The sequence below is a fragment of the Oncorhynchus mykiss genome, chromosome 16, assembly GCF_013265735.2.
Source record: "Oncorhynchus mykiss isolate Arlee chromosome 16, USDA_OmykA_1.1, whole genome shotgun sequence".
Lineage (NCBI taxonomy): Eukaryota > Metazoa > Chordata > Actinopteri > Salmoniformes > Salmonidae > Oncorhynchus > Oncorhynchus mykiss.
In genome coordinates, this window is record NC_048580.1 from 1,775,052 (window position 1) to 1,800,442 (window position 25,391).

A 25,391-nucleotide genomic window follows, 5' to 3' on the forward strand; every position below is an offset into this window, starting at 1 on the left:
TAGTGGCTTGGAGGCTGGGGGGTTATTTACTAGTAGTGGCTTGGAGGCTAGGGGGGGGGGGGGGTATTTAGTAGTAGTGGCATGGAGGCTAGGGGGGGTTATTTAGTAGAAGTGGCTTGGAGGCTGGGGGGTTATTTACTAGTAGTGGCTTGGAGGCTAGGGGTGTTATTTAGTAGTAGTGGCTTGGAGGCTAAGGGGTTATTTAGTAGTAGTGGCTTGGCGGCTAGGGGGGTTATTTATTAGTAGTGGCTTGGAGGCTAGGGGTGTTATTTAGTAGAAGTGGCTTGGAGGCTGGGGAGTTATTTAGTAGAAGTGGTTTGGAGGCTGGGGGATTTAGTAGTAGTTGCTTGGAGGCTAGGAGGGTTATTTAGTAGTAGTGGCTTGGAGGCTAGGGGGGTTATTTAGTAGTAGTGGCTTGGAGGCTAAGGGGTTATTTAGTAGTAGTGGCTTGGCGGCTAGGGGGGTTATTTAGTAGTAGTGGCTTGAGGGCTAGGGGGGATATTTACTAGTAGAGGCTTGGAGGCTATGGGGGTTATTTAGTAGTAGTGGCTTGGAGGCTATGGGGGTTATTTAGTAGTAGTGGTTTGGAGGCTAGGGGGGTTATTTAGTCGTAGTGGCTTGAGGGCTAGGGGGGATATTTACTAGTAGTGGCTTGGAGGCTAGGGTGGGTATTTACTAGTAGTGGCTTGGAGGCTGAGGGGGTCATTTAGTAGTAGTGGCTTGGAGGCTAGGGGGGTTATTTAGTAGTAATGGCTTGGAGGCTAAGGGGTTATTTAGTAGTAGTGGCTTGGAGGCTAGGGGGGTTATTTAGTAGTAGTGGCTTGGAGGCTAGGGGGGCTATTTAGTAGAAGTGGCTTGGAGGCTAAGGGGTTATTTAGTAGTAGTGGCTTGGAGGCTGGGGGGTTATTTACTAGTAGTGGCTTGGAGGCTAGGGGGGGGGGTATTTAGTAGTAGTGGCATGGAGGCTAGGGGGGGTTATTTAGTAGAAGTGGCTTGGAGGCTGGGGGGTTATTTACTAGTAGTGGCTTGGAGGCTAGGGGTGTTATTTAGTAGTAGTGGCTTGGAGGCTAAGGGGTTATTTAGTAGTAGTGGCTTGGCGGCTAGGGGGGTTATTTATTAGTAGTGGCTTGGAGGCTAGGGGTGTTATTTAGTAGAAGTGGCTTGGAGGCTGGGGAGTTATTTAGTAGAAGTGGTTTGGAGGCTGGGGGATTTAGTAGTAGTTGCTTGGAGGCTAGGAGGGTTATTTAGTAGTAGTGGCTTGGAGGCTAGGGGGGTTATTTAGTAGAAGTGGCTTGGAGGCTGGGGGGTTATTTACTAGTAGTGGCTTGGAGGCTAGGGGGGGTATTTAGTAGTAGTGGCATGGAGGCTAGGGGGGGTTATTTAGTAGACGTGGCTTGGAGGCTGGGGGGTTATTTACTAGTAGTGGCTTGGAGGCTAGGGGTGTTATTTAGTAGTAGTGGCTTGAGGCTAGGGGTGTTATTTAGTAGTAGTGGCTTGGAGAATAGGAGGGTTATTTAGTAGTATGTGCTTGGAGTCTAGGAGGGTTATTTATTAGTATGTCCTTGGAGGCTAGGAGGGTTATTTAGTAGTATGTGCTTGGAGGCTGAGGGGGCTAGGTGTGTTCTTTAGTAGAAGTGGCTTGGAGGCTGAGGGGGCTAGGTGTGTTTTTTGTAGAAGTGGCTTGGAGGCTGGGGGGTTATTTACTAGTAGTGGCTTGGAGGCTAGGGGGGTTATTTAGTAGTATTGGCTTGGAGGCTAGGGGGGGTTATTTAGTAGTAGTGGCTTGGAGGCTAGGGGGGTTATTTAGTAGTAGTGGCTTGGAGGCTAAGGGGTTATTTAGTAGTAGTGGCTTGGCGGCTAGGGGGTTATTTTAGTAGTAGTGGCTTGGAGGTTAGGGGGGTTATTTAGTAGTAGTGGCTTGGAGGCTAGGGGTGTTATTTAGTAGAAGTGGCTTGGAGGCTGGGGAGTTATTTACTAGTAGTGGCTTGGAGGCTATGGGGGTTATTTAGTAGTAGTGGCTTGGAGGCTTTGGGGGTTATTTAGTCGTAGTGGCTTGAGGGCTAGGGGGGTTATTTAGTCGTAGTGGCTTGAGGGCTATGGGGGTTATTTAGTAGTAGTGGCTTGGAGGCTATGGGGGTTATTTAGTAGTAGTGGCTTGAGGGCTAGGGGGGATATTTACTAGTAGTGTTTTGGAGGCTATGGGGGTTATTTAGTAGTAGTGGCTTGGAGGCTATGGGGGTTATTTAGTAGTAGTGGCTTGGAGGCTAGGGGGGTTATTTAGTAGTAGTGGCTTGGAGGCTAGGGGGGCTATTTAGTAGAAGTGGCTTGGAGGCTGGGGGGTTATTTACTAGTAGTGGCTTGGAGGCTAGGGGGGGTATTTAGTAGTAGTGGCATGGAGGCTAGGGGGGGTTATTTAGTAGAAGTGGCTTGGAGGCTGGGGGGTTATTTACTAGTAGTGGCTTGGAGGCTAGGGGTGTTATTTAGTAGTAGTGGCTTGAGGCTAGGGGTGTTATTTAGTAGTAGTGGCTTGGAGAATAGGAGGGTTATTTAGTAGTATGTGCTTGGAGTCTAGGAGGGTTATTTATTAGTATGTCCTTGGAGGCTAGGAGGGTTATTTAGTAGTATGTGCTTGGAGGCTGAGGGGGCTAGGTGTGTTCTTTAGTAGAAGTGGCTTGGAGGCTGAGGAGGCTAGGTGTGTTCTTTAGTAGAAGTGGCTTGGAGGCTGGGGGGTTATTTACTAGTAGTGGCTTGGAGGCTAGGGGGGTTATTTAGTAATAGTGGCTTGGAGGCTAGGGGGGGTTATTTAGTAGTAGTGGCTTGGAGGCTAAGGGGTTATTTAGTAGTAGTGGCTTGGCGGCTAGGGGGTTATTTTAGTAGTAGTGGCTTGGAGGTTAGGGGGGTTATTTAGTAGTAGTGGCTTGGAGGCTAGGGGTGTTATTTAGTAGAAGTGGCTTGGAGGCTGGGGAGTTATTTACTAGTAGTGGCTTGGAGGCTATGGGGGTTATTTAGTAGTAGTGGCTTGGAGGCTTTGGGGGTTATTTAGTCGTAGTGGCTTGAGGGCTAGGGGGGTTATTTAGTCGTAGTGGCTTGAGGGCTATGGGGGTTATTTAGTAGTAGTGGCTTGGAGGCTATGGGGGTTATTTAGTAGTAGTGGCTTGAGGGCTAGGGGGGATATTTACTAGTAGTGTTTTGGAGGCTATGGGGGTTATTTAGTAGTAGTGGCTTGGAGGCTATGGGGGTTATTTAGTAGTAGTGGCTTGGAGGCTAGGGGGGTTATTTAGTAGTAGTGGCTTGGAGGCTAGGGGGGCTATTTAGTAGAAGTGGCTTGGAGGCTGGGGGGTTATTTACTAGTAGTGGCTTGGAGGCTAGTGGGGGGGGGTATTTAGTAGTAGTGGCATGGAGGCTAGGGGGGGTTATTTAGTAGAAGTGGCTTGGAGGCTGGGGGGTTATTTACTAGTAGTGGCTTGGAGGCTAGGGGGGTTATTTAGTAGTAGTGGCTTGGAGGCTAAGGGGTTATTTAGTAGTAGTGGCTTGGCGGCTAGGGGGGTTATTTATTAGTAGTGGCTTGGAGGCTAGGGGTGTTATTTAGTAGAAGTGGCTTGGAGGCTGGGGAGTTATTTAGTAGAAGTGGTTTGGAGGCTGGCGGATTTAGTAGTAGTTGCTTGGAGGCTAGGATGGTTATTTAGTAGTAGTGGCTTGGAGGCTAGGGGGGTTATTTAGTAGAAGTGGCTTGGAGGCTGTGGGGTTATTTACTAGTAGTGGCTTGGAGGCTAGGGGGGGGTATTTAGTAGTAGTGGCATGGAGGCTAGGGGGGGTTATTTAGTAGAAGTGGCTTGGAGGCTGGGGGGTTATTTACTAGTAGTGGCTTGGAGGCTAGGGGTGTTATTTAGTAGTAGTGGCTTGAGGCTAGGGGTGTTATTTAGTAGTAGTGGCTTGGAGAATAGGAGGGTTATTTAGTAGTATGTGCTTGGAGTCTAGGAGGGTTATTTATTAGTATGTCCTTGGAGGCTAGGAGGGTTATTTAGTAGTATGTGCTTGGAGGCTGAGGGGGCTAGGTGTGTTCTTTAGTAGAAGTGGCTTGGAGGCTGAGGGGGCTAGGTGTGTTCTTTAGTATAAGTGGCTTGGAGGCTGGGGGGTTATTTACTAGTAGTGGCTTGGAGGCTAGGGGGGTTATTTAGTAGTAGTGGCTTGGAGGCTAGGGGGGGTTATTTAGTAGTAGTGGCTTGGAGGCTAGGGGGGTTATTTAGTAGTAGTGGCTTGGAGGCTAAGGGGTTATTTAGTAGCAGTGGCTTGGCGGCTAGGGGGTTATTTTAGTAGTAGTGGCTTGGAGGTTAGGGGGGTTATTTAGTAGTAGTGGCTTGGAGGCTAGGGGTGTTATTTAGTAGAAGTGGCTTGGAGGCTGGGGAGTTATTTAGTAGAAGTGGTTTGGAGGCTGGGGGATTTAGTAGTAGTTGCTTGGAGGCTAGGAGGGTTATTTAGTAGTAGTGGCTTGGAGGCTAGGGGGGTTATTTAGTAGTAGTGGCTTGGAGGCTAGGGGGGCTATTTAGTAGAAGTGGCTTGGAGGCTAAGGGGTTATTTAGTAGTAGTGGCTTGGAGGCTGGGGGGTTATTTACTAGTAGTGGCTTGGAGGCTAGGGGGGGGGTATTTAGTAGTAGTGGCATGGAGGCTAGGGGGGGTTATTTAGTAGAAGTGGCTTGGAGGCTGGGGGGTTATTTACTAGTAGTGGCTTGGAGGCTAGGGGGGTTATTTAGTAGTAGTGGCTTGGAGGCTAAGGGGTTATTTAGTAGTAGTGGCTTGGCGGCTAGGGGGGTTATTTATTAGTAGTGGCTTGGAGGCTAGGGGTGTTATTTAGTAGAAGTGGCTTGGAGGCTGGGGAGTTATTTAGTAGAAGTGGTTTGGAGGCTGGGGGATTTAGTAGTAGTTGCTTGGAGGCTAGGAGGGTTATTTAGTAGTAGTGGCTTGGAGGCTAGGGGGGTTATTTAGTAGTAGTGGCTTGGAGGCTAGGGGGGCTATTTAGTAGAAGTGGCTTGGAGGCTAAGGGGTTATTTAGTAGTAGTGGCTTGGAGGCTGGGGGGTTATTTACTAGTAGTGGCTTGGAGGCTAGGGGGGGGGTATTTAGTAGTAGTGGCATGGAGGCTAGGGGGGGTTATTTAGTAGAAGTGGCTTGGAGGCTGGGGGGTTATTTACTAGTAGTGGCTTGGAGGCTAGGGGGGTTATTTAGTAGTAGTGGCTTGGAGGCTAAGGGGTTATTTAGTAGTAGTGGCTTGGCGGCTAGGGGGGTTATTTATTAGTAGTGGCTTGGAGGCTAGGGGTGTTATTTAGTAGAAGTGGCTTGGAGGCTGGGGAGTTATTTAGTAGAAGTGGTTTGGAGGCTGGGGGATTTAGTAGTAGTTGCTTGGAGGCTAGGAGGGTTATTTGGTAGTAGTGGCTTGGAGGCTAGGGGGGTTATTTAGTAGAAGTGGCTTGGAGGCTGGGGGGTTATTTACTAGTAGTGGCTTGGAGGCTAGGGGGGGTATTTAGTAGTAGTGGCATGGAGGCTAGGGGGGGTTATTTAGTAGAAGTGGCTTGGAGGCTGGGGGGTTATTTACTAGTAGTGGCTTGGAGGCTAGGGGTGTTATTTAGTAGTAGTGGCTTGAGGCTAGGGGTGTTATTTAGTAGTAGTGGCTTGGAGAATAGGAGGGTTATTTAGTAGTATGTGCTTGGAGTCTAGGAGGGTTATTTATTAGTATGTCCTTGGAGGCTAGGAGGGTTATTTAGTAGTATGTGCTTGGAGGCTGAGGGGGCTAGGTGTGTTCTTTAGTAGAAGTGGCTTGGAGGCTGAGGGGGCTAGGTGTGTTCTTTAGTAGAAGTGGCTTGGAGGCTGGGGGGTTATTTACTAGTAGTGGCTTGGAGGCTAGGGGGGTTATTTAGTAGTAGTGGCTTTGAGGCTAGGGGGGTTATTTAGTAGTAGTGGCTTGGAGGCTAAGGGGTTATTTAGTAGTAGTGGCTTGGCGGCTAGGGGGTTATTTTAGTAGTAGTGGCTTGGAGGTTAGGGGGGTTATTTAGTAGTAGTGGCTTGGAGGCTAGGGGTGTTATTTAGTAGAAGTGGCTTGGAGGCTGGGGAGTTATTTACTAGTAGTGGCTTGGAGGCTATGGGGGTTATTTAGTAGTAGTGGCTTGGAGGCTTTGGGGGTTATTTAGTCGTAGTGGCTTGAGGGCTAGGGGGGTTATTTAGTCGTAGTGGCTTGAGGGCTATGGGGGTTATTTAGTAGTAGTGGCTTGGAGGCTATGGGGGTTATTTAGTAGTAGTGGCTTGAGGGCTAGGGGGGATATTTACTAGTAGTGTTTTGGAGGCTATGGGGGTTATTTAGTAGTAGTGGCTTGGAGGCTATTGGGGTTATTTAGTAGTAGTGGCTTGGAGGCTAGGGGGGTTATTTAGTAGTAGTGGCTTGGAGGCTAGGGGGGCTATTTAGTAGAAGTGGCTTGGAGGCTGGGGGGTTATTTACTAGTAGTGGCTTGGAGGCTAGGGGGGGGGGGTATTTAGTAGTAGTGGCATGGAGGCTAGGGGGGGGTTATTTAGTAGAAGTGGCTTGGAGGCTGGGGGGTTATTTACTAGTAGTGGCTTGGAGGCTAGGGGGGTTATTTAGTAGTAGTGGCTTGGAGGCTAAGGGGTTATTTAGTAGTAGTGGCTTGGCGGCTAGGGGGGTTATTTATTAGTAGTGGCTTGGAGGCTAGGGGTGTTATTTAGTAGAAGTGGCTTGGAGGCTGGGGAGTTATTTAGTAGAAGTGGTTTGGAGGCTGGGGGATTTAGTAGTAGTTGCTTGGAGGCTAGGAGGGTTATTTAGTAGTAGTGGCTTGGAGGCTAGGGGGGTTATTTAGTAGAAGTGGCTTGGAGGCTGTGGGGTTATTTACTAGTAGTGGCTTGGAGGCTAGGGGGGGGTATTTAGTAGTAGTGGCATGGAGGCTAGGGGGGGTTATTTAGTAGAAGTGGCTTGGAGGCTGGGGGGTTATTTACTAGTAGTGGCTTGGAGGCTAGGGGTGTTATTTAGTAGTAGTGGCTTGAGGCTAGGGGTGTTATTTAGTAGTAGTGGCTTGGAGAATAGGAGGGTTATTTAGTAGTATGTGCTTGGAGTCTAGGAGGGTTATTTATTAGTATGTCCTTGGAGGCTAGGAGGGTTATTTAGTAGTATGTGCTTGGAGGCTGAGGGGGCTAGGTGTGTTCTTTAGTAGAAGTGGCTTGGAGGCTGAGGGGGCTAGGTGTGTTCTTTAGTATAAGTGGCTTGGAGGCTGGGGGGTTATTTACTAGTAGTGGCTTGGAGGCTAGGGGGGTTATTTAGTAGTAGTGGCTTGGAGGCTAGGGGGGGTTATTTAGTAGTAGTGGCTTGGAGGCTAGGGGGGTTATTTAGTAGTAGTGGCTTGGAGGCTAAGGGGTTATTTAGTAGTAGTGGCTTGGCGGCTAGGGGGTTATTTTAGTAGTAGTGGCTTGGAGGTTAGGGGGGTTATTTAGTAGTAGTGGCTTGGAGGCTAGGGGTGTTATTTAGTAGAAGTGGCTTGGAGGCTGGGGAGTTATTTAGTAGAAGTGGTTTGGAGGCTGGGGGATTTAGTAGTAGTTGCTTGGAGGCTAGGAGGGTTATTTAGTAGTAGTGGCTTGGAGGCTAGGGGGGTTATTTAGTAGAAGTGGCTTGGAGGCTGGGGGGTTATTCACTAGTAGTGGCTTGGAGGCTAGGGGGGGTATTTAGTAGTAGTGGCATGGAGGCTAGGGGGGGTTATTTAGTAGAAGTGGCTTGGAGGCTGGGGGGTTATTTACTAGTAGTGGCTTGGAGGCTAGGGGGTTATTTAGTAGTAGTGGCTTGGAGGCTAGGGGGTTATTTATTTGTAGTGGCTTGGAGGCTAGGGGGTTATTTAGTAGTAGTGGCTTGGAGGGTAGAGGTTTTATTAAGTAGTAGTGGCTTGGAGGCTATGGGCGTTATTTAGTAGTAGTGGCTTGGAGGCTAGGGGGGTTATTTAGTACTAGTGGCTTGGAGGCTGAGGGGGCTAGGTGTGTTCTTTAGTAGAAGTGGCTTGGAGGCTATGGGGGATATTTACTAGTAGTGGCATGGGGACTATGGGGGATATTTACTAGTAGTGGCTTGGAGGCTGGGGGGTTATTTACTAGTAGTGGCTTGGAGGCTATGGGGGTTATTTAGTAGTAGTGGCTTGGAGGCTTTGGGGGTTATTTAGTCGTAGTGGCTTGAGGGCTAGGGGGGTTATTTAGTCGTAGTGGCTTGAGGGCTATGGGGGTTATTTAGTAGTAGTGGCTTGGAGGCTATGGGGGTTATTTAGTAGTAGTGGCTTGGAGGCTAGGAGGGTTATTTAGTAGTAGTGGCTTGGAGGCTAGGGGGGTTATTTAGTAGTAGTGGCTTGGAGGCTAGGGGGGCTATTTAGTAGAAGTGGCTTGGAGGCTAAGGGGTTATTTAGTAGTAGTGGCTTGGAGGCTGGGGGGTTATTTACTAGTAGTGGCTTGGAGGCTAGGGGGGGGGTATTTAGTAGTAGTGGCATGGAGGCTAGGGGGGGTTATTTAGTAGAAGTGGCTTGGAGGCTGGGGGGTTATTTACTAGTAGTGGCTTGGAGGCTAGGGGGGTTATTTAGTAGTAGTGGCTTGGAGGCTAAGGGGTTATTTAGTAGTAGTGGCTTGGCGGCTAGGGGGGTTATTTATTAGTAGTGGCTTGGAGGCTAGGGGTGTTATTTAGTAGAAGTGGCTTGGAGGCTGGGGAGTTATTTAGTAGAAGTGGTTTGGAGGCTGGGGGATTTAGTAGTAGTTGCTTGGAGGCTAGGAGGGTTATTTAGTAGTAGTGGCTTGGAGGCTAGGGGGGTTATTTAGTAGAAGTGGCTTGGAGGCTGGGGAGTTATTTACTAGTAGTGGCTTGGAGGCTAGGGGTGTTATTTAGTAGTAGTGGCTTGAGGCTAGGGGTGTTATTTAGTAGTAGTGGCTTGGAGAATAGGAGGGTTATTTAGTAGTATGTGCTTGGAGTCTAGGAGGGTTATTTATTAGTATGTCCTTGGAGGCTAGGAGGGTTATTTAGTAGTATGTGCTTGGAGCCTGAGGGGGCTAGGTGTGTTCTTTAGTAGAAGTGGCTTGGAGGCTGAGGGGGCTAGGTGTGTTCTTTAGTAGAAGTGGCTTGGAGGCTGGGGGGTTATTTACTAGTAGTGGCTTGGAGGCTAGGGGGGTTATTTAGTAGTAGTGGCTTGGAGGCTAGGGGGGGTTATTTAGTAGTAGTGGCTTGGAGGCTAGGGGGGTTATTTAGTAGTAGTGGCTTGGAGGCTAAGGGGTTATTTAGTAGTAGTGGCTTGGCGGCTAGGGGGTTATTTTAGTAGTAGTGGCTTGGAGGTTAGGGGGGTTATTTAGTAGTAGTGGCTTGGAGGCTAGGGGTGTTATTTAGTAGAAGTGGCTTGGAGGCTGGGGAGTTATTTACTAGTAGTGGCTTGGAGGCTATGGGGGTTATTTAGTAGTAGTGGCTTGGAGGCTTTGGGGGTTATTTAGTCGTAGTGGCTTGAGGGCTAGGGGGGTTATTTAGTCGTAGTGGCTTGAGGGCTATGGGGGTTATTTAGTAGTAGTGGCTTGGAGGCTATGGGGGTTATTTAGTAGTAGTGGCTTGAGGGCTAGGGGGGATATTTACTAGTAGTGTTTTGGAGGCTATGGGGGTTATTTAGTAGTAGTGGCTTGGAGGCTATGGGGGTTATTTAGTAGTAGTGGCTTGGAGGCTAGGGGGGTTATTTAGTAGTAGTGGCTTGGAGGCTAGGGGGGCTATTTAGTAGAAGTGGCTTGGAGGCTGGGGGGTTATTTACTAGTAGTGGCTTGGAGGCTAGGGGGGGGGGGGTATTTAGTAGTAGTGGCATGGAGGCTAGGGGGGGTTATTTAGTAGAAGTGGCTTGGAGGCTGGGGGGTTATTTACTAGTAGTGGCTTGGAGGCTAGGGGGGTTATTTAGTAGTAGTGGCTTGGAGGCTAAGGGGTTATTTAGTAGTAGTGGCTTGGCGGCTAGGGGGGTTATTTATTAGTAGTGGCTTGGAGGCTAGGGGTGTTATTTAGTAGAAGTGGCTTGGAGGCTGGGGAGTTATTTAGTAGAAGTGGCTTGGAGGCTGTGGGGTTATTTAGTAGTAGTGGCTTGGAGGCTAGGGGGGGTATTTAGTAGTAGTGGCATGGAGGCTAGGGGGGGTTATTTAGTAGAAGTGGCTTGGAGGCTGGGGGGTTATTTACTAGTAGTGGCTTGGAGGCTAGGGGTGTTATTTAGTAGTAGTGGCTTGAGGCTAGGGGTGTTATTTAGTAGTAGTGGCTTGGAGGCTAGGGGGGTTATTTAGTAGAAGTGGCTTGGAGGCTGGGGGGTTATTCACTAGTAGTGGCTTGGAGGCTAGGGGGGGTATTTAGTAGTAGTGGCATGGAGGCTAGGGGGGGTTATTTAGTAGAAGTGGCTTGGAGGCTGGGGGGTTATTTACTAGTAGTGGCTTGGAGGCTAGGGGGTTATTTAGTAGTAGTGGCTTGGAGGCTAGGGGGTTATTTATTTGTAGTGGCTTGGAGGCTAGGGGGTTATTTAGTAGTAGTGGCTTGGAGGGTAGAGGTTTTATTAAGTAGTAGTGGCTTGGAGGCTATGGGCGTTATTTAGTAGTAGTGGCTTGGAGGCTAGGGGGGTTATTTAGTACTAGTGGCTTGGAGGCTGAGGGGGCTAGGTGTGTTCTTTAGTAGAAGTGGCTTGGAGGCTATGGGGGATATTTACTAGTAGTGGCATGGGGACTATGGGGGATATTTACTAGTAGTGGCTTGGAGGCTGGGGGGTTATTTACTAGTAGTGGCTTGGAGGCTATGGGGGTTATTTAGTAGTAGTGGCTTGGAGGCTTTGGGGGTTATTTAGTCGTAGTGGCTTGAGGGCTAGGGGGGTTATTTAGTCGTAGTGGCTTGAGGGCTATGGGGGTTATTTAGTAGTAGTGGCTTGGAGGCTATGGGGGTTATTTAGTAGTAGTGGCTTGAGGGCTAGGGGGGATATTTACTAGTAGTGTTTTGGAGGCTATGGGGGTTATTTAGTAGTAGTGGCTTGGAGGCTATGGGGGTTATTTAGTAGTAGTGGCTTGGAGGCTTTGGGGGTTATTTAGTCGTAGTGGCTTGAGGGCTAGGGGGGTTATTTAGTCGTAGTGGCTTGAGGGCTATGTGGGTTATTTAGTAGTAGTGGCTTGGAGGCTATGGGGGTTATTTAGTAGTAGTGGCTTGAGGGCTAGGGGGGATTTTTACTAGTAGTGTTTTGGAGGCTATGGGGGTTATTTAGTAGTAGTGGCTTGGAGGCTATGGTGGTTATTTAGTAGTAGTGGCTTGGAGGCTAGGGGGGTTATTTAGTAGAAGTGGTTTGGAGGCTGGGGGATTTAGTAGTAGTTGCTTGGAGGCTAGGAGGGTTATTTAGTAGTAGTGGCTTGGAGGCTAGGGGGGTTATTTAGTAGAAGTGGCTTGGAGGCTGGGGGGTTATTTACTAGTAGTGGCTTGGAGGCTAGGGGGGTTATTTAGTAGTAGTGGCTTGGAGGCTAAGGGGTTATTTAGTAGTAGTGGCTTGGCGGCTAGGGGGGTTATTTATTAGTAGTGGCTTGGAGGCTAGGGGTGTTATTTAGTAGAAGTGGCTTGGAGGCTGGGGAGTTATTTAGTAGAAGTGGTTTGCAGGCTGGGGGATTTAGTAGTAGTTGCTTGGAGGCTAGGAGGGTTATTTAGTAGTAGTGGCTTGGAGGCTAGGGGGGTTATTTAGTAGAAGTGGCTCGGAGGCTGGGGGGTTATTTACTAGTAGTGGCTTGGAGGCTAGGGGGGGGTATTTAGTAGTAGTGGCATGGAGGCTAGGGGGGGTTATTTAGTAGAAGTGGCTTGGAGGCTGGGGGGTTATTTACTAGTAGTGGCTTGGAGGCTAGGGGTGTTATTTAGTAGTAGTGGCTTGAGGCTAGGGGTGTTATTTAGTAGTAGTGGCTTGGAGAATAGGAGGGTTATTTAGTAGTATGTGCTTGGAGTCTAGGAGGGTTATTTATTAGTATGTCCTTGGAGGCTGAGGGGGCTAGGTGTGTTCTTTAGTAGAAGTGGCTTGGAGGCTGAGGGGGCTAGGTGTGTTCTTTAGTAGAAGTGGCTTGGAGGCTGGGGGGTTATTTACTAGTAGTGGCTTGGAGGCTAGGGGGGTTTTTTAGTAGTAGTGGCTTGGAGGCTAGGGGGGGTTATTTAGTAGTAGTGGCTTGGAGGCTATGGGGGTTATTTAGTAGTAGTGGCTTGGAGGCTAAGGGGTTATTTAGTAGTAGTGGCTTGGAGGCTAGGGGGTTATTTTAGTAGTAGTGGCTTGGAGGTTAGGGGGGTTATTTAGTAGTAGTGGCTTGGGGGCTAGGGGTGTTATTTAGTAGAAGTGGCTTGGAGGCTGGGGAGTTATTTAGTAGAAGTGGTTTGGAGGCTGGGGGATTTAGTAGTAGTTGCTTGGAGGCTAGGAGGGTTATTTAGTAGTAGTGGCTTGGAGGCTAGGGGGGTTATTTAGTAGAAGTGGCTTGGAGTCTGGGGGGTTATTTACTAGTAGTGGCTTGGAGGCTAGGGGGGGTATTTAGTAGTAGTGGCATGGAGGCTGGGGGGGTTATTTAGTAGAAGTGGCTTGGAGGCTGGGGGGTTATTTTCTAGTAGTGGCTTGGAGGCTAGGGGGTTATTTAGTAGTAGTGGCTTGGAGGCTAGGGGGTTATTTATTTGTAGTGGCTTGGAGGCTAGGGGGTTATTTAGTAGTAGTGGCTTGGAGGGTAGAGGTTTTATTAAGTAGTAGTGGCTTGGAGGCTATGGGCGTTATTTAGTAGTAGTGGCTTGGAGGCTGAGGGGGCTAGGTGTGTTCTTTAGTAGAAGTGGCTTGGAGGCTATGGGGGATATTTACTAGTAGTGGCATGGAGACTATGGGGGATATTTACTAGTAGTGGCTTGGAGGCTGGGGGGTTATTTACTAGTAGTGGCTTGGAGGCTATGGGGGTTATTTAGTAGTAGTGGCTTGGAGGCTTTGGGGGTTATTTAGTCGTAGTGGCTTGAGGGCTAGGGGGGTTATTTAGTCGTAGTGGCTTGGAGGCTATGGGGGTTATTTAGTAGTAGTGGCTTGAGGGCTAGGGGGGATATTTACTAGTAGTGGCTTGGAGGCTATGGGGGTTATTTAGTAGTAGTGGCTTGGAGGCTATGGGGGTTATTTAGTAGTAGTGGCTTGGAGGCTAGGGGGGTTATTTAGTTGTAGTGGCTTGGAGGCTAGGGGGGGTTATTTAGTAGTAGTGGCTTGGAGGCTAAGTGGTTATTTAGTAGTAGTGGCTTGGAGGCTAGGGGGGTTATTTAGTAGTAGTGGCTTGGAGGCTAGGGGTGTTATTTAGTAGAAGTGGCTTGGAGGCTGGGGAGTTTTTTAGTAGAAGTGGCTTGGAGGCTGAGGGATTTAGTAGTAGTGGCTTGAAGGCTAGGAGGGTTATTTAGTAGTAGTGGCTTGGAGGCTAGGAGGGTTATTTAGTAGTATGTGCTTGGAGTCTAGGAGGGTTATTTATTAGTATGTCCTTGGAGGCTAGGAGGGTTATTTAGTAGTATGTGCTTGGAAGCTGAGGGGGCTAGGTGTGTTCTTTAGTAGAAGTGGCTTGGAGGCTGAGGGGGCTAGGTTTGTTCTTTAGTAGAAGTGGCTTTGAGGTTGAGGAGGCTAGGGGGGTTATTTAGTAGTAGTGGCTTGGAGGCTAGGTGTGTTATTTGGTAGAACTGGCTTCGAGGCTATGGGAGTTATTTATTAATATTGTTTTGGTGGCTACAGGGGTTATTTAGTAGTAGTGGCTTGGAGGTTTTGGATGCTAGATGGTTAATTAGTAGCAATGGCTTGGAGGCTAAGGGGGTTATTTAGTAGTAGTGGCTTGGAGGGTGAGGAGCCCACGTGGGTTATTTAGTAGTAGTGGTTTGGAGGCTAGGGGGGTTATTTCATATTTTTGGCTTGGAGGCTAGGTGCTTATTTAGTAGTAGTGGCTTGGAGGCTAGTGGGGTTATTTAGTAGTAGTGGCTTGGAGGCTGGGGGGTTATTTAGTAGTAGTGGCTTGGAGGCTAGGGGGGTTATTTAGTAGTATTGGCTTGGAGGCTAGGGGGTTATTTAGTAGTAGTGGCTTGGAGGCTAGGGGGTTATTTATTTGTAGTGGCTTGGAGGCTAGGGGGTTATTTAGTAGTAGTGGCTTGGAGGGTAGAGGTTTTATTAAGTAGTAGTGGCTTGGAGGCTAGGGGCGTTATTTAGTAGTAGTGGCTTGGAGGCTATGGGGGTTATTTACTAGTAGTGGCTTGGAGGCTATGGGGGTTATTTAGTAGTAGTGGCTTGGAGGCTAGGGGGGTTATTTAGTCGTAGTGGCTTGGAGTCTAGGGGGGGTTATTTAGTAGTAGTGGCTTGGAGGCTGAGGGGGCTAGGTGTGTTCTTTAGTAGAAGTGGCTTGGAGGCTATGGGGGATATTTACTAGTAGTGGCATGGAGGCTATGGGGGATATTTACTAGTAGTGGCTTGGAGGCTGGGGGGTTATTTACTAGTAGTGGCTTGGAGGCTATGGGGGTTATTTAGTAGTAGTGGCTTGGAGGCTAGGGGGGTTATTTAGTCGTAGTGGCTTGAGGGCTAGGGGGGATATTTACTAGTAGTGGCTTGGAGGCTATGGGGGTTATTTAGTAGTAGTGGCTTGGAGGCTAGGTGGGTTATTTAGTAGTAGTGGCTTGAGGGCTAGGGGGGATATTTACTAGTAGTGGCTTGGAGGCTAGGGGGTTATTTAGTAGTAGTGGCTTGGAGGCTAGGGGGGTATTTATTTGTAGTGGCTTGGAGGCTAGGGGGTTATTTAGTAGTAGTGTCTTGGAGGGTAGAGGTTTTATTAAGTAGTAGTGGCTTGGAGAGTATGGGCGTTATTTAGTAGTAGTGGCTTGGAGGCTAGGGGGGTTATTTAGTAGTAGTGGCTTGGAGGCTGAGGGGGCTAGGTGTGTTCTTTAGTAGAAGTGGCTTGGAGGCTATGGGGGATATTTACTAGTAGTGGCATGGAGACTATGGGGGATATTTACTAGTAGTGGCTTGGAGGCTGGGGGGTTATTTACTAGTAGTGGCTTGGAGGCTATGGGGTTATTTAGTAGTAGTGGCTTGGAGGCTTTGGGGGTTATTTAGTCGTAGTGGCTTGAGGGCTAGGGGGGTTATTTAGTCGTAGTGGCTTGGAGGCTATGGGGGTTATTTAGTAGTAGTGGCTTGGAGGCTATGGGCGTTATTTAGTAGTAGTGGCTTGGAGGCTAGGGGGGTTATTTAGTTGTAGTGGCTTGGAGGCTAGGGGGGGTTATTTAGTAGTAGTGGCTTGGAGGCTAAGTGGTTATTTAGTAGTAGTGGCTTGGAGGCTAGCGGGGTTATTTAGTAGTAGTGGCTTGGAGGCTAGGGGTGTTATTTAGTAGAAGTGGCTTGGAGGCTGGGGAGTTATTTAGTAGAAGTGGCTTGGAGGCTGAGGGATTTAGTAGTAGTGGCTTGAAGGCTAGGAGGGTTATTTAGTAGTAGTGGCTTGGAGGCTAGGAGGGTTATTTAGTAGTATGTGCTTGGAGTCTAGGAGGGTTATTTATTAGTATGTCCTTGGAGGCTAGGAGGGTTATTTAGTAGTATGTGCTTGGAAGCTGAGGGGGCTAGGTGTGTTCTTTAGTAGAAGTGGCTTGGAGGCTGAGGGGGCTAGGTTTGTTCTTTAGTAGAAGTGGCTTGGAGGTTGAGGAGGCTAGGGGGGTTATTTAGTAGTAGTGGCTTGGAGGCTAGGTGTGTTATTTGGTAGAACTGGCTTCGAGGCTATGGGAGTTATTTATTAATATTGTTTTGGTGGCTACAGGGGTTATTTAGTAGTAGTGGCTTGGAGGTTTTGGATGCTAGATGGTTAATTAGTAGCAATGGCTTGGAGGCTAAGGGGGTTATTTAGTAGTAGTGGCTTGGAGGGTGAGGAGCCTACGTGGGTTATTTAGTAGTAGTGGTTTGGAGGCTAGGGGGGTTATTTCATATTTTTGGCTTGGAGGCTAGGTGCTTATTTAGTAGTAGTGGCTTGGAGGCTAGTGGGGTTATTTAGTAGTAGTGGCTTGGAGGCTGGGGGGTTATTTAGTAGTAGTGGCTTGGAGGCTAGGGGGGTTATTTAGTAGTATTGGCTTGGAGGCTAGGGGGTTATTTAGTAGTAGTGGCTTGGAGGCTAGGGGGTTATTTATTTGTAGTGGCTTGGAGGCTAGGGGGTTATTTAGTAGTAGTGGCTTGGAGGGTAGAGGTTTTATTAAGTAGTAGTGGCTTGGAGGCTAGGGGCGTTATTTAGTAGTAGTGGCTTGGAGGCTATGGGGGTTATTTACTAGTAGTGGCTTGGAGGCTATGGGGGTTATTTAGTAGTAGTGGCTTGGAGGCTAGGGGGGTTATTTAGTCGTAGTGGCTTGGAGTCTAGGGGGGGTTATTTAGTAGTAGTGGCTTGGAGGCTGAGGGGGCTAGGTGTGTTCTTTAGTAGAAGTGGCTTGGAGGCTATGGGGGATATTTACTAGTAGTGGCATGTAGGCTATGGGGGATATTTACTAGTAGTGGCTTGGAGGCTGGGGGGTTATTTACTAGTAGTGGCTTGGAGGCTATGGGGGTTATTTAGTAGTAGTGGCTTGGAGGCTAGGGGGGTTATTTAATCGTAGTGGCTTGTAGGCTAGGGGGGTTATTTAGTAGTAGTGGCTTGAGGGCTATGGGGGTTATTTAGTAGTAGTGGCTTGGAGGCTAAGTGGTTATTTAGTAGTAGTGGCTTGGAGGCTAGGGGGGTTATTTAGTAGAAGTGGCTTGGAGGCTTGGGGGTTATTTAGTAGAAGTTGCTTGGAGGCTAGGGGGGTTATTTAGTAGAAGTGGCTTGGAGGCTGGTGGGTTATTTACTAGTAGTGGCTTGGAGGCTAGGGGGGGTATTTAGTAGTAGTGGCATGGAGGCTAGGGTGGGTTATTTAGTAGAAGTGGCTTGGAGGCTGGGGGGTTATTTACTAGTAGTGGCTTGGAGGCTAGGGGTGTTATTTAGTAGTAGTGGCTTGAGGCTAGGGGTGTTATTTAGTAGTAGTTTCTTGGAGGCTAGGAGGGTTATTTAGTAGTATGTGCTTGGAGGCTGAGGGGGGTTATTTAGTAGAAGTGGCTTGGAGGCTGGGGGGTTATTTACTAGTAGTGGCTTGGAGGCTAGGGGGGGTATTTAGTAGAAGTGGCTTGGAGGCTAGGGGGTTATTTAGTAGTAGTGGCTTGGAGGCTAGGGGGGGTATTTAGTAGTAGTGGCATGGAGGCTAGGGGGGGGTTATTTAGTAGAAGTGGCTTGGAGGCTAGGGGGGTTATTTAGTAGAAGTGGCTTGGTGGCTGGGGGGTTATTTACTAGTAGTGGCTTGGAGGCTAGGGGTGTTATTTAGTAGTAGTGGCTTGAGGCTAGGGGTGTTATTTAGTAGTAGGTGCTTGGAGGCTAGGAGGGTTATTTAGTAGTATGTGCTTGGAGGCTAGGAGGGTTATTTAGTTGTATGTGCTTGGAGGCTAGGAGGGTTATTTAGTAGTATGTGCTTGGAGGCCAGGAGGGTTATTTAGTAGTATGTGCTTGGAGCCTAGGAGGGTTATTTAGTAGTATGTGCTTGGAGCCTAGTAGGGTTATTTAGTAGTATGTGCTTGGAGGCTAGGAGGGTTATTTAGTAGTAGGTGCTTGGAGGCCAGGAGGGTTATTTAGTAGTATGTGCTTGGAGCCTAGGAGGATTATTTAGTAGTATGTGCTTGGAGCCTAGGAGGGTTATTTAGTAGTATGTGCTTGGAGGCCAGGAGGGTTATTTAGTAGTTTGTGCTTGGAGGCCAGGAGGGTTATTTAGTAGTATGTGCTTGGAGGCCAGGAGGGTTATTTAGTAGTATGTGCTTGGAGCCTAGGAGGGTTATTTAGTAGTCGGTGCTTGGAGGCCAGGAGGGTTATTTATTAGTAGTGTGTTGTTGTTTTTGTAGTATTAGTGGCTTGGATGTTGGCGGTTGTCCCAGGCCAATGGTGGGTTTGGCCTACCTAGTGGCAGGTAGTGAGAGTGGGGTTTGGGTGGGTTTGTGGTTGTGGTTGTGGTGCATTATGGGAAGCCTAGGACCAGGAAGTGAACAGGAAGCTGAACTGTGTTTCATTGATTTCAGGGATGAGAGCTGCAGTCAGGAGGGCGATGGTGGTGATGAGGATCTGGGGGAGGAAGGGGAGGAGTTTGAGTGTTACCCCCCGGGGATGAAGGTGCAGGTGAGGTATGGGCGTGGTCGCAGCCTGAAGACGTACCAGGCCACTGTGAAAGAGGCTGACGTGGAGGGGGGAGAGGTGCTCTACCTGGTTCACTACTGTGGCTGGAACGTCAGGTAAGATTAGCAGGACACACAGCCCTGGGGAATATGACCTTTCACCTCAATATATCTTTCACCTGACCACTACTAGTTGATATTAATATATATATTAGTGGAGAGGTGTGGCTGGAATGGCAGGTAAGATTAGCAGGACACACAGCCCCGGGGAATATGACCTATCACCTCAATATATCTATCACCTGACCCCTACTAGTTTTGTAGATATGAATATATATTAGTGGAGAGGTGTGGCTGAAACGGCAGGTAAGATTAGCAGGACACACAGCCCTGGGGAATATGATCTATCACCTTCCTAGCCACCACTAGTATTATTATTATTTACCCTCCTCAAATAGACCCAGCTGTAAATGTAAAGAGCTTACCTTTTAAATGGAGATCCCTATAGCAACAACATGGATATTCCTTCCTCTCTGTTTTGAAACAAGCTCACATATATTATATTTACATATCATTGATTATATCTTACCATCAGCTATAGATAATGTAATGGTTTTTCTGTGTCAGGACTAATTAATTATCATTGCACTGTGGACATCTAGTGGTTAACATTGAGAATTGGGGCAGTAATCAGTAATGACTTTGGTTTGTTGACGTTTTAAGGTATTGATTGACAGCTTGTCTCCCCGTCCGTCTGTCTGTCCTCCCACTGTCATCTAGAGACGGGCTGAGTTTGACCATAAAACGAAGCTCTTTCACAGAGCCTTCTCATTGAAGAATAGAGCTATTTTATGAAGTCCTAAGCCACTTTAAAATGCCATTTAATCCTCATTCACGTTATAGGGCCAAACCTACTCAAGCCAAGCTGAGAAACTGAGCTTGCCTGGTTAAACATCCACCATAATTGCTGGAACCATACTGGAAAGGACCACAAGCAGAAGGGTACGGTTCGGGTGGGCCCCTATCGTGTGAATCTGGTATTAAAATGCCGCTATACTCACCTCTACCTCTCTCCCCCCTGTGCCAGAGACAGGGTAATAAATACACTGTTACTATGTAGAAGTAGAGTTGGCATACATAAGACAGACACAATAGTGAAGAGCTTTTCACAGTGAGACCAATGTAGGGATGTCATTGTCTTCCTGTTGTTTTGTGGTTGAATTCCATAAATTGTTGAGCAGAGGTTCTTTTCTCTGCGTTACTGTGTCTTGTGGTCTTGTTGACATTGGAAGACTTTCATTCCTTTCTGTAGATCCAAGTAGACTACCTTTGGGTAGTTAAACATTCTGTAAATCATTTCTATGGTTGTTGGTATTATCATAGTGTTGCCTTATCTTAAGGTTGTTTTATTCCATAATTATAATGTGGATTTGTCTTCATTAAGGCTGTCTTATTCCATGTAATAATTTTGATTTATCTTAATTATGGTGGTTTTATTCCATTATATAATTATGGGGCGGCAGGTAGCCTAGTGGTTAGAGCGTTGGACCAGTAACCGAAAGGTTGCAAGATCTAATCCCAGAGCTGACAAGGTACAAATCTGTCGTTCTGCCCCTGAACAGGCAGTTAACCCACTGTTCCTAGGCCGTCATTGAAAATAAGAATTTGTTCTTAACTGACTTGCCTAGTTAAATAAAAACAAATATGTTGATATACAGTACCAGTCAAAAGTTTGGACACAGCTACTCATTCCTGGATTTTTCTTTATTTTCACTATTTTCTATATTATAGAATAATAGTGAAGACATCAAAACTATGAAATAACACATATGGAACCATGTAGTAACCAAAATATATTATATTTTAGATTCTTCAAAGTAACCACCCTTTGCCTTGATGACAGCTTTGCACACTCTTGGCATTATTTCAACCAGCTTCACCTGGAATGCTTTTCCATCAGTCTTGAAGGAGTTCCCACATATGCTGAGCACTTGTTGGCTGCTGTTCTTTCACTCCGCGGTCTAACTCATCCCAAACCATCTCAATTGGGTTGAGGTCGGGTGATTGTGGAGGCCAGGTCATCTGATGCAGCACTCCAGCACTCACCTTCTTGGTCAAAAATCCCTTACACAGCCTGGAGGTGTGTTGGGTCATTGTGCAGTTGAAAAAGAAATGATAGTCCCACTAAGCCCAAACCATATGGGATGGCGTATCGCTGTGGAGGCCAAGCTGGTTAAGTCTGCCTTGAATTCTAAATAAATCATTGACAGTGTCACCAGCAAAGCACCCGCACACCATCACACCTCCTCCTCCTCCATGCTTCACGGTGGGAAATACACATGTGGAGATCCGTTCACCTACTCTGCGTCTCACAAAGACATGGCCGTTGGAACCAAAAATCTCATATTTGAACTCATCAGACCAAAAGACAGATTTCCACCGGTCTAATGTCCATTGCTTGTGTTTCTTGGCAGAAGCAAGTCTCGTCTTCTTATTGGTGTCGTTTAGTAATTTTCTTCCCAGCATTTCAACCATGAAGGCCTGATTTTTTTAAAAGTATTTTATTTGACCTTTTTAACAAGGCAAGTCAGTTAAGAACAAATTCTTATTTACAATGACGGCCTACCCTGGCCAAACCCTAAGTCGTACGACACTGGGCCAATTGTGAGCCGCACTATGGGACTCCCAATTATAACCGGTTGTGATACAGCCTGGAATCGAACCAGGGTCTGTAGTGACACCTCTAGCACTGAGACCGCTGCGCCACTCGGGGGGTCTCCTCTGAACAGTTTACGTTGAGATGTGTCTGTCACTTGAACTCTGAAGCATTTATTTGGGTTGCAATTTCTGAGGGTGGTAACTCTAATGAACTTCTCCTCTGCAGCAGAGGTAACTCTGGGTCTTCCTTTCCTGTGGCGGTCCTCATGAGAGCCAGTTTCATCATAGTTTTTGCAACTGCACTTTAAGAAATGTTCAAAGTTCTCATTATCCGTATTGACGGACCTTCATGTCTTGAAGTAATGATGGACTGTCATTTCTCTTTGCTTGTTTGAGCTGTTCTTGCCATAATATGGACTTGGTATTTTACCAAAATAGGGCTATCTTCTGTATACCACCCCTACCTTGTCACAACACAACTAATTGTCTCAAACGCATTAAGAAGGAAAGAAATTTCACAAATGAACATTTAACAAGGCACACCTGTTAATTAAAATGTATTCCATGCACCTCATGAAGCTGGTTGAGAGAATGTCAAGATTGTGCAAAGCTGTCATCAAGGCAAAGGGTGGCTACTTTGAAGAATCTCAAATATAATCTTCATTTGTGTTCCAAATGGCACCCTATTCCCTATATAGTGCACTACTTTTGACCAGGGCCAATAGGGAAAATCCCATAGGTAGTGCACTACTTTTGACCAGGGCCAATAGGGAATCCCATAGGTAGTGCACTACTTTTGACCAGGGCCCATAGGGAATCCCATAGGCAGTGCACTATATTTGACCATGGCCCATAGGTAGTACACTACTTTTGACCAGGGCCCATATTGAATCCCATAGGGCTCTGGTCATAAGTAGTGTACTATAAAGGGAATAGGGTGCCATTTGGGCCATAGGTTTTATAACTGACCTGTGATTGACTCTCTGTCTCTGTCTCTCCCGTTAGATATGATGAGTGGGTCAAAGCTGACAAGATTGTCCGTCCAGCCAATAAGAATGTTCAGAAGATCAAGCACCGTAAGAAGATAAAGGTAGGAGAAATTAATGTTGTTGCTTTTTATTCTATTTTGCAAATTAGCCATTTCAAATTAATATACAGAATAAACGGTTGTTTCTGTCTATGAAGATGACATGAGGTTACCACAAGATGCACAACATTACTCTGGAGCCCTAAACATGGTCTTCCTGCCCTCCCAGAACAAAGCGGAGAGAGAGCGCAACCGCCTGGAGCAACTGAACGAGGACCTGGGGAGTCCGTCCCCCAACAGACTACGTGTCCCCCGCCCCTCCTCCAAATCCCTCGGTCCCTGCTCTGCCCATGAGCGCCATGTCTTCTCCAAGATGGAGGACGGTGAGAACCAAAGGACTCTGACTCTGCAGTCTCCAGTCAAGTCTATTGAAATCACTTCTATCCTCAATGGCCTGCAAGGTAGTCACTGCTCTACCTGGCATTGTACTCTAACAGTATAGAGGTCACTGCTCTACCTGGCGTTGTACTCTAACAGTATAAAGGTAGTCACTGCTCTACCTGGCGTTGTATTCTAACAGTATAGAGGTAGTCACTGCTCTACCTGGCGTTGTACTCTAACAGTATAGAGGTAGTCACTGCTCTACCTGGCGTTGTACTCTAACAGTATAGAGGTCACTGCTCTACCTGGCGTTGTACTCTAATAGTATAAAGGTAGTCACTGCTCTACCTGGCGTTGTATTCTAACAGTATAGAGGTCACTGCTCTACCTGGCGTTGTACTCTAACAGTATAGAGGTCACTGCTCTACCTGGCGTTGTACTCTAACAGTATAGAGGTCACTGCTCTACCTGGCGTTGTACTCTAACAGTATAAAGGTAGTCACTGCTCTACCTGGCGTTGTACTCTAACAGTATAAAGGTAGTCACTGCTCTACCTGGCGTTGTACTCTAATAGTATAAAGGTAGTCACTGCTCTACCTGGCGTTGTATTCTAACAGTATAAAGGTCACTGCTCTACCTGGCGTTGTACTCTAACAGTATAAAGGTCACTGCTCTACCTGGCGTTGTACTCTAACAGTATAAAGGTAGTCACTGCTCTACCTGGCGTTGTACTCTAACAGTATAAAGGTAGTCACTGCTCTACCTGGCGTTGTATTCTAACAGTATAGAGGTCACTGCTCTACCTGGCGTTGTACTCTAACAGTATAAAGGTAGTCACTGCTCTACCTGGCGTTGTACTCTAACAGTATAAAGGCGGTCACTGCTCTACCTGGCGTTGTACTCTAACAGTATAAAGGTCACTGCTCTACCTGGCGTTGTACTCTAACAGTATAAAGGTCACTGCTCTACCTGGCGTTGTACTCTAACAGTTTAAAGGTAGTCACTGCTCTACCTGGCGTTGTATTCTAACAGTATAAAGGTGGTCACTGCTCTACCTGGCGTTGTACTCTAACAGTATAAAGGTAGTCACTGCTCTACCTGGCGTTGTACTCTAATAGTATAAAGGCGGTCAATGCTCTACCTGGCGTTGTACTCTAATAGTATAAAGGTAGTCACTGCTCTACCTGGCGTTGTACTCTAACAGTATAAAGGTAGTCACTGCTCTACCTGGCGTTGTACTCTAACAGTATAGAGGTCACTGCTCTACCTGGCGTTGTACTCTAATAGTATAAAGGTAGTCACTGCTCTACCTGGCGTTGTATTCTAACAGTATAGAGGTCACTGCTCTACCTGGCGTTGTACTCTAACAGTATAAAGGTAGTCACTGCTCTACCTGGCGTTGTACTCTAACATTATAAAGGTAGTCACTGCTCTACCTGGCGTTGTACTCTAACAGTATAGAGGTCACTGCTCTACCTGGCGTTGTACTCTAACATTATAAAGGTAGTCACTGCTCTACCTGGCGTTGTACTCTAACATTATAAAGGTAGTCACTGCTCTACCTGGCGTTGTACTCTAATAGTATAAAGGTAGTCACTGCTCTACCTGGCGTTGTACTCTAACATTATAAAGGTAGTCACTGCTCTACCTGGCGTTGTACTCTAACAGTATAGAGGTCACTGCTCTACCTGGCGTTGTACTCTAACAGTATAAAGGTAGTCACTGCTCTACCTGGCGTTGTATTCTAACAGTATAGAGGTCACTGCTCTACCTGGCGTTGTACTCTACCAGTATACAGGTAGTCACTGCTCTACCTGGCGTTGTACTCTAATAGTATAAAGGTAGTCACTGCTCTACCTGGCGTTGTACTCTAACAGTTTAAAGGTAGTCACTGCTCTACCTGGCGTTGTACTCTAACAGTATAGAGGTCACTGCTCTACCTGGCGTTGTATTCTAATAGTATAAAGGTAGTCACTGCTCTACCTGGCGTTGTACTCTAACAGTATAGAGGTCACTGCTCTACCTGGCGTTGTACTCTAATAGTATAAAGGTAGTCACTGCTCTACCTGGCGTTGTACTCTAACAGTATAAAGGTAGTCACTGCTCTACCTGGCGTTGTACTCTAACAGTATAGAGGTCACTGCTCTACCTGGCGTTGTACTCTAATAGTATAAAGGTAGTCACTGCTCTACCTGGCGTTGTACTCTAACAGTATAAAGGTAGTCACTGCTCTACCTGGCGTTGTACTCTAACAGTATAGAGGTCACTGCTCTACCTGGCGTTGTACTCTAACAGTATAGAGGTCACTGCTCTACCTGGCGTTGTACTCTAATAGTATAAAGGTAGTCACTGCTCTACCTGGCGTTGTACTCTAACAGTATAAAGGTCACTGCTCTACCTGGCGTTGTACTCTAACAGTTTAAAGGTAGTCACTGCTCTACCTGGCGTTGTACTCTAACAGTATAAAGGCGGTCACTGCTCTACCTGGCGTTGTACTCTAACAGTATAACGGTAGTCACTGCTCTACCTGGCATTGTATTCTAACAGTATAAAGGTAGTCACTGCTCTACCTGGCGTTGTACTCTAACAGTATAAAGGTAGTCACTGCTCTACCTGGCGTTGTACTCTAACAGTATAAAGGTAGTCACTGCTCTACCTGGCGTTGTACTCTAACATTATAGAGGTCACTGCTCTACCTGGCGTTGTACTCTAACAGTATAGAGGTCACTGCTCTACCTGGCGTTGTACTCTAACAGTATAGAGGTCACTGCTCTACCTGGCGTTGTACTCTAATAGTATAAAGGTAGTCACTGCTCTACCTGGCGTTGTACTCTAACAGTATAAAGGTGGTCACTGCTCTACCTGGCGTTGTACTCTAATAGTATAAAGGTAGTCACTGCTCTACCTGGCGTTGTACTCTAACAGTATAAAGGTAGTCACTGCTCTACCTGGCATTGTACTCTAATAGTATAAAGGTAGTCACTGCTCTACCTGACGTTGTACTCTAACAGTATAAAGGCGGTCACTGCTCTACCTGGCGTTGTACTCTAACAGTATAAAGGTGGTCACTGCTCTACCTGGCGTTGTACTCTAACAGTATAGAGGTCACTGC

The 25,391-nt window shown here is 47.1% G+C and overlaps 1 protein-coding gene across 7 annotated transcripts in view; it reads left to right on the plus strand.

The window, feature by feature from the left end:
* Nucleotides 1-25,391, plus strand: part of arid4b (AT-rich interaction domain 4B) — a 214,190-nt gene that overhangs the window by 163,308 nt on the left and 25,491 nt on the right. For 5 of the 7 annotated variants that reach the window (XM_036945928.1, XM_036945930.1, XM_036945931.1 and 2 more), the window contains 3 exons: nucleotides 18,121-18,330; nucleotides 21,877-21,961; nucleotides 22,128-22,359. In XM_036945928.1, the coding sequence (XP_036801823.1) occupies nucleotides 18,121-18,330; nucleotides 21,877-21,961; nucleotides 22,128-22,359 (527 nt within the window). The remainder of the gene's footprint in view (nucleotides 1-18,120; nucleotides 18,331-21,876; nucleotides 21,962-22,127; nucleotides 22,360-25,391) is intronic. The other 2 variants (XM_036945933.1, XM_036945934.1) reach the window with 2 other exon arrangements.